The following is a 16,487-nucleotide window of genomic DNA, read 5'->3' on the forward strand; positions in this document are numbered from 1 at the left end:
GCCATGTCTAGATACCGTAACCTCCATTCTCCTCAGTGTTTTAGTTCCCACTTCTTTGTTTCTTATTTATATGGCTACATAGAACCTTTACATTGGTTTAACTCCTTGCAGGTCCAACTCTACTATGACTTTTAGCGCCTTTCACTTCATCCCTAATGTTCTACCTCAAATAAGAAACCTTTCCTTGCTAATCCCACCACTTCCACTCCTTGGCAAGGCGTTCTGCTTTTTCTAATCATCTCGAGGATGACTGTCATCCAGCCTTGAGCTACAATCCTGGCCTATGTCCCCTTTCTGGGATGTGCAGTAGCGTTCTCTGATGTTCTGGGCAACATCTGACTTGAAAGAATCCTAGTTGGATTCCTCCCATCTTTATGATACCACAAGTCTCAGTCCATCCACTTCGCCTAAGCTATTCTCCAATGTTCGTATCATCACTGACTCAATTTCTGTTCTTCTAGGATCAGCTTAGGGGGATAAGAAAAAAAAGTCGTACTGCCTAGTCAAAGTTCCCCAAAGGAGTACAAAAATAGCTCTCTCCCCTAGCTTTTGAAGTACTGCTGGTTCATGCTAACATTGGCAAAATTCCAAAGAGTGCAACAAATTTCTAGCAAGAAAGATATAGCACATTTGCTGCTTCTCCTGCCATCTCGTCTGCTAGAAAGCATTCCTGTCAAAAAATGTTTTTTGTTTTCTCCTTTCATTGTTCTCTAGTCTTGAACTGAATTAGATCATGATTCACTCGAACACCAAGGTTCGATCCCATCATAACATTCCTATGCTCTGGGTCCTCATACTACTCCAAATAACCAATACTATATATTATGCCCCTTTGTTCTGGTTTCATAATAAAATCTCACTTGGTGAGGAATCCTAGTGCAGGCTTGTCGCATCCCAGAGAAAAACCTGAGTCCCTTATTACTACTATCTAACCCGCTTCATTCGCTCTACCAGTTCAGTATACCCTTGGTCAGCTTCCAAGCTCTGTTTTTCTTTCACTGTTCTATTCCAACTAGTTAAGCGCCCACTCGATGTTAGTGTGTCTCCAGGTCATTTATAAAACATTGAAGAGGCTCTCATTCGCAATATCCAAATCATGACCTTGCTCGCAGCTCGCATCGCGCTACTCCACAACAATCTCTCCACGTATCTCATGGATTAGTCATCTTAGAGGCTTCATGTTACCCAACTTCATGTATTTGTTGTCGCACTAGAGATCAGACTTTTGATTTTCTTGTCTCTCGATTTTCCATTCTCCCTCTCATAGTTCTTACAGGTCTATGTGGACCACAACTTGGAGTATTACAAGGCTGTACATTCCACCCCGCTTTGAGCTTTTAATCATTGTCTTGCCAAAAGATCATAGACACATTGAGCGCATGCTTTTCGCCGAACTATTACCTAGTCCGATACCTCCAGTCATGACTTACTATTGCCGATCGAAATTTCTTCTTGCTCGAATTATAGTAATCTGGTATATCAACCTCCATGCACCTGTACTGCTTGTTCTCTACTTTTTAATCCATAGGCTGCCTCCACTCTGTATGTGCACGACATTACTTGAAATTTTCTGCCCGTTGGGCTTCATATGACATTACTTTCTATGTTGCTCGCTGGTTAGGTCAATCACGGACCTATCTTACTCACCAGTATCATTCCTCGTTATAGGCATAATTGGGTATTATTCTATACTACACTAATTGCCTCTCCCGTTACTGTACGCATTCTTCTGCCCAACGTTGTATCCTCTCTTACTTTGTTTTCGTCCTCTCCATGTAAAATTCCAGCATGGGAGATTACCTGGACATCTCCCAACCACTCTCCGTTACCATCTCCCCCAAATTTCTAGTTTAAAGCTCTCTTAATCAGTTGTGCCAGTCTCCATCCTAGAAGTCTATTTCCCTCCTTACACATATACACATCCAAATCATTGTCATTTATTTATGGAAGGCTTTTTTGCAAGCTTGGGAAAAAAAATAATGTACAGTTCTCTCTATTCCTTACTGGACCTAACCAGAATAGAAACACAATTAAGGTACTCTGCATGTTCTTGTCTTTTGTTTTTGTTGTATCTTTTGCTGTTCTAGTTGCTTTTTTTCAGACTTGCTAGCTAGTAAGTTTGCTGCTGTGCAAAGTGATATTTGTATGTTTGTTAATATTTTTCACAGCAGCAGACTTGCTAGTTAGCTGGGAGGCAGTGAAAAGTGATATTAACAAACATACAAATATCACTCTTCACAGCAGATTTACTCAGCCCCAGCAAGCTGGGGAACAAATTAAGCCCTGGATGGAGAGGTAGGTAGGGAAGCAGTGGGGGCCAGAGGTGATAGGTGAGGAGGCCATGATAGGCAGCAGGGGCCAGCAACAGTGGCTGGGGGGCAAATTGGGCTGGTGCCCAAAGCCTTGTGGTCAGGGACTGGAGCCCGCTGCTGTGTGGCTGAAACCTGGCATGGGTGGACACAATGGGGGCAAGTGCTGATGGGCAGGGGGGGTGAGCCTGGGGCCAGAGCCTGAGCCTGCCACTGTGCAGTCAGGGCCTAGGAATGGAGGAGACAGCAGGAGCCAGGGGTGATGGGGGGTGTGGTGAGCCTGGGGCTGGAGCCCCCTGCTGTGCAGCTGGAGCCCCAAACCCCCTGGCCAGAACTGGCACCCCTGGGCTGAATCCAGAAACCCGAGCCACATCACCCCCAGGAAGGTGGGGAATTCATACTGGCTGCCTGCTCCTCTGGAGTTTCTGGCTACAGAGGGGGGCAGGGCCCAGCCCCTGCTCGTGGCCCCAGGGAAGGGGCCACCTCTTCCCCTCCTCCCAATCACCGACAAGGAGGCTGTGGTGGCAGAAAAAGCCCCTGGTGGCAGCATGCAGTCATGGTGGCCACATCTGAGAAACGCTGGGCTAGGGACTGTGTGACACTAGGCAGCAAGTGGGGTGGCACCCAGTTAAGATTCAACAGTTATTAACTTGGTGCTATGGTGACATGGATGCAACCAGCCATTCCCCTGACCAGCCATAGGCCCAGTCAGAAGTTGCTGTGTGGCTGGATCCTGCTTGGTTACAAAACTGTGGTGGTGGTGTGGATGGGCTCTGAATCTACACTGTTTCCCCAGGGGCAGGGAGAAGATGGACAATAAACAGGTTTCTGAATGCTGGAACTCTGCATGATGCAGGCCTAAATGAAGCAACGAAGATGAAATGCTACTAACTGGAGTTATATTTGTTCCTTTAAACTTTGCCACAGGAGATCTGGGTGGCAATTAGCCCCTGGCGACTGAGTCTCTGGATTTTGGTGACACGTTTGTGTAAACAGACCTCTCCCCATGCTGTGCAGGTGCAGGCTCAGTACACTGAGGCTGACCTGCTTTCTTCCCCAGCATGTCAGTGCCTGCAGGCAGTAAGTGTAGTGCGCTCACTTGGGAAAGCAAGAGAGCACCTGCTTGTCCCCACTTGCCCAAAGTGGCCCCAACCCACAGCTGCTTTGGCAACTTGCCAGGCTCATCAGGGCTGCACCAAATTTGCATAGACAGGAAAGTTCATCTTTAATCAAGAGCAAGAGTGTGGCCAAATGGCTAACCATGGCGATGGGAGGTTTCCCTAGCGCTCCAGAACCCCAGCATCCCAGGACACTTGGTGTGGCCACAGCTATTAGCATTGCAAGTGTCAGGCACACAGGAACCAGACAGTAGCTGAGCAGCAGAACAGACTGAGGGCTTGTGTCTGTGAGAGAGCTCTGTGTACACACAAACACTGCAGCACAAGAAACAGCTCAGTTTGCAAAGCCCAGTGCTTGAAAGTTAAGAAATGCCAGATTTAAGGTTGTCTGTACAGCCCCCTTGGGGACATATGCTTTGTGATAGGCTAATGGTGATGGCTAAAGGATTGCACAGGCCTATTGCTGCAGGATTTGTGCCTCATCCAGTGCACAGTCTGGGCAGGCTCAGGGAACATTTAGACTGAACATGTGGCCCCTGCCTTATTTACTGCAACCATTCAGATCCTGCAGGGAATACAGTCACTTTCATTTCCCTGCTGGCTTTCTTATGGCCACACATCACTGTGGGAGCTGCGAGCTAGAGTCAGCATGGCGCACTGATGTTACAGTCTGTAACTCTTTGGCATCCTGTTCCTCACTGGAATCTTCAGCCGTAAGTCAGGTGCCTGGGTGCGCCCTGCATTGCATGGGAGGACACAGGCACCCAAGAAAGGGATCCTCAGAAACTGGTATGTTGAACAGGCACCCATCGAAAAAAGTCAGGAGTGAATTGCACTTATGCAGGCTCAGCCCTTTCTCATGAAACACCAGAGAGAGGACCTGACCCCCTTCCACATCCCAGGGCATGCACCTGGGATGTGGGGGAGTTGTTTTCAACCCCCTACACTGCCTGATCTGGAACAGGGACTTGAACCTGGGCCTCCCAACTTCTGGGAATGCCCCACCCACCAGGTGGTAGGGCATTCTGGGGTGGGATCTCTCAGTCTTGCCTGTTAAAGTTTTGTCTAAATAGTTCAGTATTCCTTGGGGCAGAGCAAAGGAGAGTATGCGCATGGGCGAGATGCTGACATGTTAGCCCCATGGCAAGGTACTCACTCAGGCTGTGAGGAGAGAGATTCGACTCTCTGCTTCAGCACTATTGAAATATTTATTTGAAGTGGGAGAGATTGAGAAAGTTCCATCCCAGAATACCCAGGGATCAGGCCATGCTCCCAAGATGTGGGTGACCAAGGAAGATGCAAGTCCTAGACCCTGGGGGATTCTGGGACCCCACAGGCTGTATGGGCTTGACAAGCTCAGAGCACACTTACCAGACCAGGCCCCACTGGCAAGAGAGGCAGGGGATCACCTAGCTAGAGAATCTGGCTGGGGCGAAGTCGTAAGGCAGGGCTCTAAGCAGCTTGTTGGTTGTGGGCAGTGCCAGGGCTTAGGTGGTTTCATGCCTGTCGACCAGTGGAAACCAAGCACCATGGGGATGTCACTACCTCCAGGGTTATGGAGCAGCTGTGCAGGGGAGTTGTGACTGTCACAGTGCCCAAATGTTGGACGTGGAGGCCTAAAGAGATAGGCCCTTTGTGAATGTAGCCCTCAGTGAAAGGACTCAGACAAATGAGCTTTCAAGTGCTAGAGGTTCAGTGGGACTCCTGCACCTGTGTGCATGTAAGCAGGGTATGAATGACCTCTCCCCGACAGCTAGTTGGGGAAGGTGGAGGGTTGCCAACTTTCTACTCACACAAAAGCTAATGCCCTTGCCCTGTCCCCTGCCACACCCCACCCCCGCTCATTCCACACACCCTGTCTCTTGCTCTCCCCACCCTCACTCTCTCGCTCATTTTCACCTGGCTCAGGGTTTGGGGGTGCAGGAGGAGGTGAGGACTCCAGCTGGGGGTGTGAACTCTGGGGTGGGGCCAGAAATGAGGGTTTCAGGGTGCAAGAGGGGGCTCTGGGCTAAGGCAGTGAATTAGGGTACAGGGGGATGTAAGTGCTCCAGCTGGGGGTGCAGACTCTAGGGTGTAGACTGTAGGGTGTGGCAGGGTATGAGGGGTTTGGGATGTAAGAGGGTGCTCTGGGCTGGGACCAAGGGGTTCAGATGGCAGGAGGGGGATCAGGGCTAGAGGAGGGGAAGTGAGGGCTCCAGCTGGGGGTGCAGGCTCTGGGGATGAGGGGTTTGAGGTGGAGGAGCATGCTCTGGGCTGGGACCTTAGGAGTTGGAGAGCAGGAGGGGGATACAGGCTGGGGCAGGTGTAGGAGGCTGGGGCATGGGAAGGGGACAGGAGTGGTGCTTACCTCAGACTGTTCCGCCTTTGGCTCCGATGCAGAGGTGCAGCCAGGTGGCCAATGGGACCTGCGGAGCTGGCATTTGGGGCAGGGGCAGTGCGCAGAGCCTCCTGGCTACCCCTATGCATAGGTGCCAGAGAGGGGACATGCTGCTGCTTCTGGGATCTGTGCAAAGCCACGGCAGGCAGCCTGCCTTAGCCCCACTGCGCTGCCAAGCAGATTTTTAATGGCCCCATCAGCGGTGCTGACTGGAGCCACTGGGATCCATTTTCGACCATGCATTCTGTTAAAAAAAAAAAAAAACGTACACCTGGCAACCCCTGGAACGGGGAGACTTCAGGAGGAAACTGTGTTTACATAAACACATCTACTCTGCTTAGATATCCAGCAGACAGGAAATATGTAGCTCCAACTGATCAACTTTGGCTGGTGTTGGGTTACAAATCACTTTAGCACTGAATGCAGGGGTAGTGAAATGCTGTTATCAATGTAGTTGTCTTTATTGTATGAGTAAAGGGGAGCAGCAGAACTGTGCTTAACCTGTCCTGAATGATGAGATCACCCTCAGCTGAAAGGACCTCATTAAGCCAGGGGCTCAAATGTCAGACCCCTGTGAAAGCAGAGAGGGGTGAGGGCAGGTGTCCCAGCCAGGTGGTGTGGACTCTGCCTAAGGGTCCCTGGTCTGTTTTAACTTGTTCTTCCCCAGTGTTCAAAAACAGAGCTAAATAGGTTCCATGAGGAGTCTTATGTTAAATAATAATTGCGTTACTAGCATCTAAAATCACTTGTGGTGGGACAATGTTTCAGACTCCTAAGAGCTGAAAATCAATAAGAGACTGACCTGAAGAGGTCACAGCAGAGAGGCAGATGGCAGCAAAAGGTGACTGATGGGCAGCTGATGGAAGCAGCTAGCAGGGTGGCCAGTGGCAAGGAATGGCAGCTGATGGGGTGGCCAACAGAGTAATGAGTGGCTGGTGTGACAGCTAGTGGAGAGGAATTGCAGCTGGCGGAAGCAGTCAGCCAGAGCAAGTGCTCAGATAGTAGAGCAACCAAGTGCCTTCTTCCCCTGGTAAGAGGTGAACTCACACAGATGCACCTCTGAACCTTGGGTCCTCTCTGACCAAGGAGAGCTACGCTGAGTGAGGTGTGGCGAGGGAGCAGAGAGAGGCACAGAAAAGGAACTTTTGGTTGTAGAACTCAAGAACATGAGGCGAAGACTCTACCCCTACATGCTCTGGAGTGGGGTCCTGCTCACAGTCTTATGATTATGAATTCTGTTGGAGGGGCAGGTTTATATCTTGAAGCAGGAGGGTTTGTATTAACTTGGACTATTTTCAGAGTGGGGCTTTCCAAAGCCCCTTAGTGATTTTCAATGGCACTTCTGGTCCAGTTACAGAAAAACTCCCGTCCATTATAGTTTCATAGAATTGAAAACCAGAAAGGACCATTAGCTCATGTAGTCTGGTCTTCTGTATGTCACAGACCATTACATGTGACCAGTTACCCTGTACTGAGCCCAGAGACTTTTAGAATAAAACACTTCTGACCTCAGGAGCCTGAATTGTGCCACAGTTTACCTGGGGAAAAATTCCTTCCCAGCCCCAAATCTGGCAGTCAGTGTGACCCTGAGCTTGTGAGCAAGACCCAACACCAGTCATCTAGACAGAAGATTCTCTCTACAACTTCAGACCACTGATCCTCCCCAGCTGATGTCCCATTAATATTTGCATGGTGGTGACCCCAACACCCTCCCGGTCCTGAATTATCTCCAAAATGTGTGTTCTGCATGGCGCACTCCTCTCCTGTCCAATTCAGATATTCAGGACCATTGCCCTTGTAAGGGATCAATATACAATAGTTTGCTACTTTAACTGGAGTTATCCCCACAGTTCAGTTTAAACATAGCACTGGCTTAAGTTTAAGTTTATTTAAACTACAAAGATGTTAAGTAAGTACAAATATAAGGTATTCAAGTCAGAAATGGTTACAAATTAAATAAAGCTAACACACATTCTAGCAGCTAAAACTTAATAAACTAGACTTGGTTCAAGGTTAAAATCCTCACCATACGTTCCAGTGAGTGGGCAGACCAAATTCTCATGTCAGAACTCCTCCCAAAATCCAAAGGCTGGTTCCTTTTTTCCTTAGGTGAGAGAGTGCAATAAGGAGAGAAAGAAAACACCTAGGGCATTTTGCCCCTCATTTTATAGTCCAGCTACCCTTTGAAATGCATTTTCCTGAGGATCACCCCCTAGTTAAGTTGCTTTTTATTGTGATGACAGAGTCATGGAGTCTCATGACAAAGGAGATTCCAAGTTGGTGTTTGCTAAAATACAGATTGAGCTGTTCCTGCTCCCTGCCATTGACCAAGAACAGCCACTTGACTAGTGATTCCCAATCAACTTTGATGGCACCTGGCTGGAGGCAACCTTGAGAAACAGGTTTACGTCCTTCCCAGACTTGTCTCGTAAACACATTTCAGTCATAATTTCAGCAAATGTTCATAGCTTTATAATGTTGTTATACACATTTCATCACATTATTGATCAGTGAGTTATTAGTTTTCAAATGATACCTCACAAGGCATATTTTGTACAAAGAGCAATACAGTGGTGTGTAGGATGTGAATACATGGGTGCATTCAGTCACAATCAGCATCTAGATCATTAATAAAAATTAAATAACATTGAACTAATCCCTACAGCATCCTGCTAGAAACAGCTCCACACATTGATACCTGCCATTACTTACTACATTCTGAGAGCTGTCTGTGAGCCTTGTTAATTCCATTAACACTTTGATTTTAAAAACTTGTATGTGGTACCAAGTCAAATGCCTTGGAGAAATCCAAGTATACTGTATCATCACAGTTGCCTTTATCAATCAGGCTTGTAATTCTGTCAAAAAGACAAGATTTCTTTGACAAGCCTTATCTTCCATGAAACCAAGCTAACCGGCATTATCAACAAAGAATTAGATGTCAAAAATAAAAGACCCAAATGAACTCTTCCATTATTTTACCCAGGATTGATGTCAGGCTAACTAGGCTGTAGGTCCTAGGGGCATCCCTTTTACCTTTTTAAAATATTGGAACCACACTGGCATTTCCCTTCTTTTCCAAGATTAAATTTTTAACACCAGTAGTTTAGAGCACTTCTCAGCTATATCAAGACTCTTGGGTGCACATTATCTGGGCTTATTGATTTTAAAAGGTTTGAGTTTAGTCAATGCTGCCTCACATCTTTCTTTGTTACAGATAGTAAATTTTCCTATTCCATCCATATCATCCTCTGGGATGGATACATCCTGATGCTTTGTTACAAATGCAGAACAGAAATAGCTACAGTGTATAAACCAAGAGATTTTTTTTTTTTTTTTTTTTTACAACCCAACTAAGCTCTTGGTATTAATACTATCTAGTTGCAATGAGGCTCAGTCCTATCTCTGTAACCTTTTATCACATTTAAATTTGTTGCCTTTTGATTTCAGCATCTGTCTTTTTTCCCCATCAAAACCTTTCAACAGGGAAATAAGAAATACATAGCCACCCAATGCCATCAAACTTGCATGCTCATATGAAAATCTTAATGGTGACCTCATCTGCTTTGTGTCACTTAGGATCAGCACATCCGACTGTCTCACATTCCCTGTATTTAGGAATTTATTTTGTCTTAGGTCACTGTGAAGGGTTTGATGAAGCTGGGATATGTATTGGTTGGAGATGTCTTGAAAGACTTAGGAAATGTTGGAGTGCGTTATTGACAGCATTGTAGGCTATATGAAGGTCAAAAAGAATCCACAAGTTTTTCCCCTTACAGTATGGGGTTAGGGGAGTGTGTCCTATACAACCGTACCTGACTAGTTTTTCATAGGGCTTTGGCATATCTCAGAGCATAGCTCCCCTCAGTCAGGAAGAAAGGGAGCTGCACTCACCTGGGAATCAGAGGAGGAAACTGCGCTGCTAAAATGGCTCTTAGCTATGTCACCCCTTTTGAACCTATGAACACATTAATATGAGTGCCAGCTTGGTCAACACCAGGGATTGAACTGATAAGCTCCAGCACTAAAAGCGTGAGTCTTTGTAGCTTGTACTCAACCTAAAACTGGTCAAACTTTCCTCCTGTGTGGACCAGCACAGGGGGACCAGTGTGCACACAGTGAACAGTGGGTCGCACAAGCAAACAAATGACTGAAACGTGAAAAACGTGGTGTGAATCAGCAGAAAAAATAATTGGCAAGTCATGTGAATCTGTTTCTTCTCACTGTGTGGACCACACAACCATCCCTTTCCCCACATAGATCAATAGCAGCTTGAATCCTTACACTTCAGATCCCTAGCTTTGACCCACTAACTTTTTTTTTTTTTTTCTGGTTAGATGCTAGGCTTCTTTGCTACAGTGACCTTGCATAAGTTCTCTGCTAATTTGAGAAGGGGGGAAAAGCAGTGTTCTGCAGCTCTTCCCTTTCTTCTACATGGCAGGGGGGTGTTATTGCTTTACTAAATTACACGGAAATTTGAACAGCACTAAATTATGAGATTTGAACTCCTGCTTTCCTCTTTCTTGGCTTAGGAAACTTTTCCTTAGGCTACAGGAATGGATGGTGAAGGAGGTAAGAGTTGGTCTGTCTCAAATTAGAGTTCAGAAGGTTTAACTTGGTACCTGTTTTCCATCAGGGAGAACAGTTATACAAATACTCCCACAGTATAACTGATATCTAGACATCCTCACACAAGAAGCAACAATATGGCCACAGGCCAGGCCCAGACGTGTTTTACGTTTGTTGCAAGAGGGGTACAATGAAAAATGAGAATCCTCACAAAAAAAATTGGTTATTTTTGAATTATTATTCCCATTATCAACATATTTTTCATCAAACCACCATGAGTGCTGTTAGAATTGCTCAAAGTTTGCATTATGCTTTGGGTTTTGCTCTTTCAATGAGATTTTTACACTTTAAAGGTTTAAAGCGCCTGTTAAAACTGAACTCTGTAACCCAGTGTTAACATACCATCTCTCTCATGTCCATATACGAATACAATGAGTATGGCACAAGTTCTGTATCTACTGGTCTCCCACGCTCCTTTGTGCCACAGGGCACACAGCTCTCACATACCATTACCAGGGGAGGCTGGCTCAGATGTTCCAGAGGCAGGGAGAACATCAAAGGAAACTGCCTGGGTGTAAGAGGTACATTCTGTGGGTAGCAAAGGACACATTCGACAACACTCAGGCATGCTGCTGCTGCAGAGTGTGCATCCAACACTCCTCCTCCTGCTGACACATCACCTCTTGCTACACTCTCCTCATGTGCGCAATAAAGTAAGTGAACTTCAACTGTTGCAGCAGCTAAATGTCTGGGAGCTGATGGTCTAGTTTGAAGGGTCTTTCACAAGAGATTCCTCAACACACAGAAGTTCATTTTTGGGCACTAGAGAGCACGGAGAAGATGCTGGAATTCAATGGTTGGGCTCTGCCACTCTCAGAATTTGCTGCAGCCTCCAGAGTGGAATCCATTGCTGCCAAAGGTATTCAAGTGCCTGGATGTGCCAGGTGAATTTCTAATGTAGTTCTATCAAAATGAGATTTTTGTCTGAGCCTGTTAAATGCAGGGCCTCAGGGCAGCTGCATAACAAATACCCTGCAAAGAGGAACACAAATACCAGGATACCGAGAGCTTAGAAAACTGCCTTTATTCTATTAGTTGTTGGAAAAAAGAAATAATACAGAAAAGAAGAGTTTAGTTGGCTGCAGATCAGCAAGAAGTTCACAGATGGGAGTTTGGCCACCAGGTGGTAACCAAGCAATACAAAAAGAACTTGCATTTTTATAGCCTTGAGCTGAGTCTAGCAGGTTAACTTAAAGCTTCTGAAATGTTCAGTTGCCTTGAGTGTGAACAGGCTGCCTTTCCCTGGCTCCTAAGGCAGGTGCCGGAAGATCATGGAAAAAACCTCTTCCTGGGTGCAGAGATTAGAATTTATACCATACAAATGGGTCCGACACTTACAAAGAAACAGGGAGGTGGGGGAGGAATCAGTTGCTTTCCACTCGACTTTATTTTCAAATAAACTTCTTAAAAAAAAAAACCCCAGAAAATCCTTACACAGGCATTACAAGTAACAGTAGTAGGAAATCCAATTATACAAAAAATACTACACTGCGGCTGGGGCATAGAGATTTATTTTTGGTACCATACATTTAAGTGGCACTAATTAAATGGTAACTAAAAGGTAACTAACATGAAACTACAGAACTGTCACTTTTCATAGCTTGATGGGATCTGTTATTTCAGGGTGGTCACAGTTTCAAACTATCGTTTTAGACCCTATGCAGCCATGAAAAATCAAATCTCCCTAAAATGTGAAAGCACTGATGTTATTCTGGACTCCACATACAGCCATGTAGCTCTTGTACCCAATTTGAAAGGTACACTAGTTATAAAGTAGTTACAGCTCAATTCTGAGGTGTTACCAGCTTTTTCCTCTTTCTAGAAAGAAGCAAGAAGTTAGAGAACTGTCTTCAATTAGCGCCTGGCACATACTGCAAGTGCAGACGTTGGTTAAAGGAATGTTGATGTTACTTGTGTGCACAGACGAATTCGATGCAGACTGTTATAAAAATCATAGCTGGCTTCTAAATATTGGTAGCAAGATGATTTGATTTTTAAATCTCTTAAGTAAATTATTATAGATAAATGAAAAAGGCCAGTAATCATACACTAAGATTAATAAACAGCACTTCAAAATTAATCAAGTGCAGGGTGCTGCCTGGGTCGTCTTCCCTTGGCCATGCTTTACAAGAGAAGGCAGCCAGATTTTTTTTTGCCACGCCGGGCTTGCAAAGCAGCTCTAGTGGCCATTTCAAAAACCTCCCTCACACCGTCTTTGGTCTTTGCAGAGCACTCCATGTACCCGAATGCACCAATGCGGTTTGCCATGTCTCTGCCTTCTTCAGGTTTGACTGGCTCCTGTGCAATACAATAGTAAAAACAAATTAGTAGGGTCCAACAATGCACCTGAACAGGTCATTCCTTTCATCGTCTTCCAGAAGTGCAAACTACAGACTCTGTTTAGATCCCATCTGGAATCTAAAATGCACATTTATTTTCTGGATTAAGACCCAGTTTAATTAAGAATAATGTTAAATACATTTTCTTTCCCACAGGTTGTAACATAACACCTCACATTACTGAAGAATTTTTAAAATCTCATTTACCTCATCACTTCATTTATTTATATTTTGGACAATGAAAATGATAGCCCAGTTTGGATCAGTCAGTGTCAATTATTTATAGTCCATTTATTCAGGGTCCAATTCTCATGTCATAGTATAAAAGCTTCAACATTTGTGTTGCAAACGCTTCAGGGAAATATATGTTTAAACAAACTGTTGCCATTGGCAATTTAAAAAAGTCATGGAACCAGTGACTTAATGATACTTGGGAAGTAAACGCAATTTTACAAGTCATTACTGTAGCAGTACCAACCCCCCCAGCAATATTAATAGCTACAAAAATTGCTGTGTCATTTTTCGTTTAAAAGAAACATTATGCCAGGACAGTCAAGTTTGCCTATTTGGGCAGGGTATTCTCATGCTGAAGGATGACTACTTTTTACTAGATCTGGTATGCTGCTGTTGGGGATTGTTTCAAAATGAACCATATTTTGTCTGTACTCATGAACAAACCAAAGCAAGGCTGTTCAAGTTATTATTTAAAACTACTGTCCAATGCAATGGTTTCTTTGTGGGACCGTGTACTATAAGCACCGGATAAATAGTATCCTACATAGTAATTTAAGGTGTGTTGATTTTACCTTATCACTGACCTCCCAACTCTTCTAGAACCACTCCTCCAATTTGGGACATTCATCTACCAATGGTCTAACTGATGAGAGAGAAATTCTTAATTTCTCCGAGAGTGACCTTTACTGCTAGGAAGCCCCAAGAAGGTTAGGAAAGCATCATTTGGTGCCTCTGACAAGATCCTTCGTAAGAGACTACTAAAGAAAATATCCAACTGTAACTGAGCATTGTTTGGCTCTTTAACGTCTGTATTTAACAACTTAGTTCTGATTTAAACTAGGCAACCATGACACTTAAGTAACAGATTGTGTTTATTTTTCATCTAAAAGAGGCTTTCAATTTTATGTCCTGAATAACTAATAATAAATAATATCGTTTTCAGCCAGTTCTCTATGATCTGTATTGCTCTGAACATTTTCCAATTTCAATATAAGCCCCACTTAGCTATTTCCCACAGATCATCACTTTGTTCCTGAAACTTCATTGCAGAGCTGAGTCAAAACACATGCAGGGTGACCTGCTCTACATCAGCTTAGCAAGAAACAGGAGCACACAGAAGAGGGGTGGAGGAGACGGGATGCGATAAAGGAATCTAAACACTTCTTATTCTACCTAGCAGAGCCAAACTGCACTAGAGAAGGATGAGGAGACAAGTAGCTTTGTACCAGGATGCTGAGGGGATGGTGTCCAGGGAAAGCTGTCAATGTGCACACTTGTTAATGTGCTCATTAGCCATATTACAAAAACTGTCACGTTTTATTGTAAGAAGGGCAGAAAGACTTGCCTGCTTCATTTTGGCCAGCTCCCGTCGTGTGTGCTCATCATTTCTTAAGTCCTTCTTGTTTCCTACCAGGATGATAGGCACATTGGGGCAGAAATGTTTCACCTCTGGGGTCCACTTCTCTGGGATGTTTTCTGGAGGAAGGAGGAGGAAAAAAAAAAAAGCAGAAGTGTCTCGTAATCCACATACAAGGCTAAGAAAAAGTATTTGGGGCAGTTTTCTTTTAAGATCATTGCTGCTTTCTGACTAGAACTATGCTGCTTTATCCCATGAAATTTCATGCAGCTTCTGGTGAGATATAAACCACTAAAGATCACATTTCCTCTCTCTTGTTGCAACTACCACCAAATACACAAACAAACATTCTAAAGCCAGGGCCTGTCTGTCACCTTCCCAAATTCCTGTTCAAAGTGGTCTCTGATTTCCAATTTTCTGGTCTCTACCATATCCATTTCTCCAAGCCCCATTCATATCCAGAAAGTCAGGCCCCATACTCTGCATGTACACAAGGCCTTAAATAATCATCTCTGAGACCAAGCCTACCCACAAGTTTTAGACTTTTGGTGCACATGAAGGTAAGACTGGGGATCCATCTGTCTCAGCGCTGAGACTGTCCAAATGAAACAGATGATATTTCATGATTGCTATATGACTTGGCAGGTGTTCAGCCACCTGGAGCGAATGGTCTGACAAACGTTTGAACTGTTGGCTGCACGAGCTTTGCAAGAACAAGACTCCAACAGCACAGCAGAGGAAATTCCTACTCCAGACCTCAAGTGTAGCTCAAACAAACCTGTCCCACCATGGTCTCCAGAGCACAACCCATACATGCTAAAGGAGAATTTAGTTTCCTTTGCCACAATTATCAAGGAAATGCTATTCCCCGTAAGTAACCCCAATAGCAGTAGAGCAATTCTTTCATAAACTTGTTCAACTGTACCATGAGTGAAGGCTCGGAAACCTGTGCATTAAAGCATGGGAAGTAGAGATGGCATCACATCTACCTCAACAAAATTCAAACACAGCTTAACAGCCAGGCATTTGGGGGAAACCCCTGGCACAAAGAAAGGCCAAATAGTGGGCTACAGTGTTATGAGCAAAGCTCTTACCCTACACAAACCCGGTATATTCAATGAGACAGACAGATGAAAGTAGTATCTTTCAAGACTGTCACATCAAGCTTGCTGTTTTAGCTCAGTGGAACTAATCAGAAGCTCCACAGGCAGAAGGAAGAGTGCCTCAATGTTTCCTCTAATTTTTTTCGACCCATGTGCAGAATGAATTTTGCTTTGTGCACCAATATCAAGGTAATGCGCAGATGTGTGCCACCAGTGGAATATAATATATATATTTTTAAGAGTTACCATTGGGTAATTACTCCAGCCAGGACAGGTTAGACATTGTAGAACTCACTACTTGAAAAAATTAAATTTAAGAGTAAGAGAGAAAAAAAATTATGACATGCACAGACCAGTCAAAAAACTCAAACAGCACTTTGAAAGAATAAAATTACAGAGGATATGTGCGCATTGCAGGAAGTACCAAGAAGTAACAATAACAATATCACCAGTATGTGTTGGGAGGTGGGCGAGAGAGAGACAGACAGACAGACAGACACACACACACGCTGCCCCTTTTAGTAGATCAGCACTCACCAGTCTGAATGCTGCTTTTTCAGACACAGCAGCACCACTGTTGGTGTCACTAAGCATAACCCTAAGTAACTCGGGAGGGTGGAAGGCCACAAGGGTATGGAGCCTTCCTGGTTTTAGGCCTCAGCAAACAAGAGTCCCTCCATATTTGAACTTTAATCGACCTAAAAGGCCTGGTGTAACAGCCGTTATCAGTTGCAACAGTTCTAACTGGTCTAAAGCAGAAATAATGATGCCTGTGCACCTTTAGCAGAAGGACAAGATAACTTGCAGAATGAAACATTCTAATGAAAGTGGCCGGGGCCAGATTACTTATGCATCTGCGCTTAGTAAACTGCTTACAGGGGGAGGAGGTGGAGGAGGGCGGGGGCGGAGAAAGAAAGGAAGAAAGAGAGAAAAAAAAAAAAAACTTATTAAAAGGAAAAAGCCGTCATGTATTAGGTCGTGCTGGTTTTGAGGCCATGCTAAATCTCCAGCTTTGAGATCT

General features: G+C 44.7%; 1 protein-coding gene and 1 long non-coding RNA gene across 3 annotated transcripts in view; one reads left to right on the forward strand and one right to left on the reverse strand.

Moving 5' to 3' along the window:
• Positions 1 to 3,263, forward strand: part of LOC116816493 (uncharacterized) — a 7,988-nt gene extending 4,725 nt beyond the window's left edge. The window contains exon 2 of the long non-coding RNA XR_004371728.2: positions 3,106 to 3,263. This is a non-coding gene — a long non-coding RNA (uncharacterized LOC116816493). The remainder of the gene's footprint in view (positions 1 to 3,105) is intronic.
• Positions 3,264 to 11,442: 8,179 nt separating this feature from the next.
• Positions 11,443 to 16,487, reverse strand: part of RHOA (ras homolog family member A) — an 87,815-nt gene continuing 82,770 nt past the window's right edge. For both annotated transcript variants that reach the window (XM_032765762.2, XM_032765764.2), the window contains 2 exons: positions 14,352 to 14,482; positions 11,443 to 12,731 (listed from right to left, as the gene is read on the reverse strand). In XM_032765762.2, coding sequence (XP_032621653.1) covers positions 12,558 to 12,731; positions 14,352 to 14,482 — 305 coding nt within the window. In that variant the 3' untranslated portion in view covers positions 11,443 to 12,557. The remainder of the gene's footprint in view (positions 12,732 to 14,351; positions 14,483 to 16,487) is intronic.

Source organism: Chelonoidis abingdonii, chromosome 16 (genome assembly GCF_003597395.2).
Source record: "Chelonoidis abingdonii isolate Lonesome George chromosome 16, CheloAbing_2.0, whole genome shotgun sequence".
NCBI lineage: Eukaryota > Metazoa > Chordata > Testudines > Testudinidae > Chelonoidis > Chelonoidis abingdonii.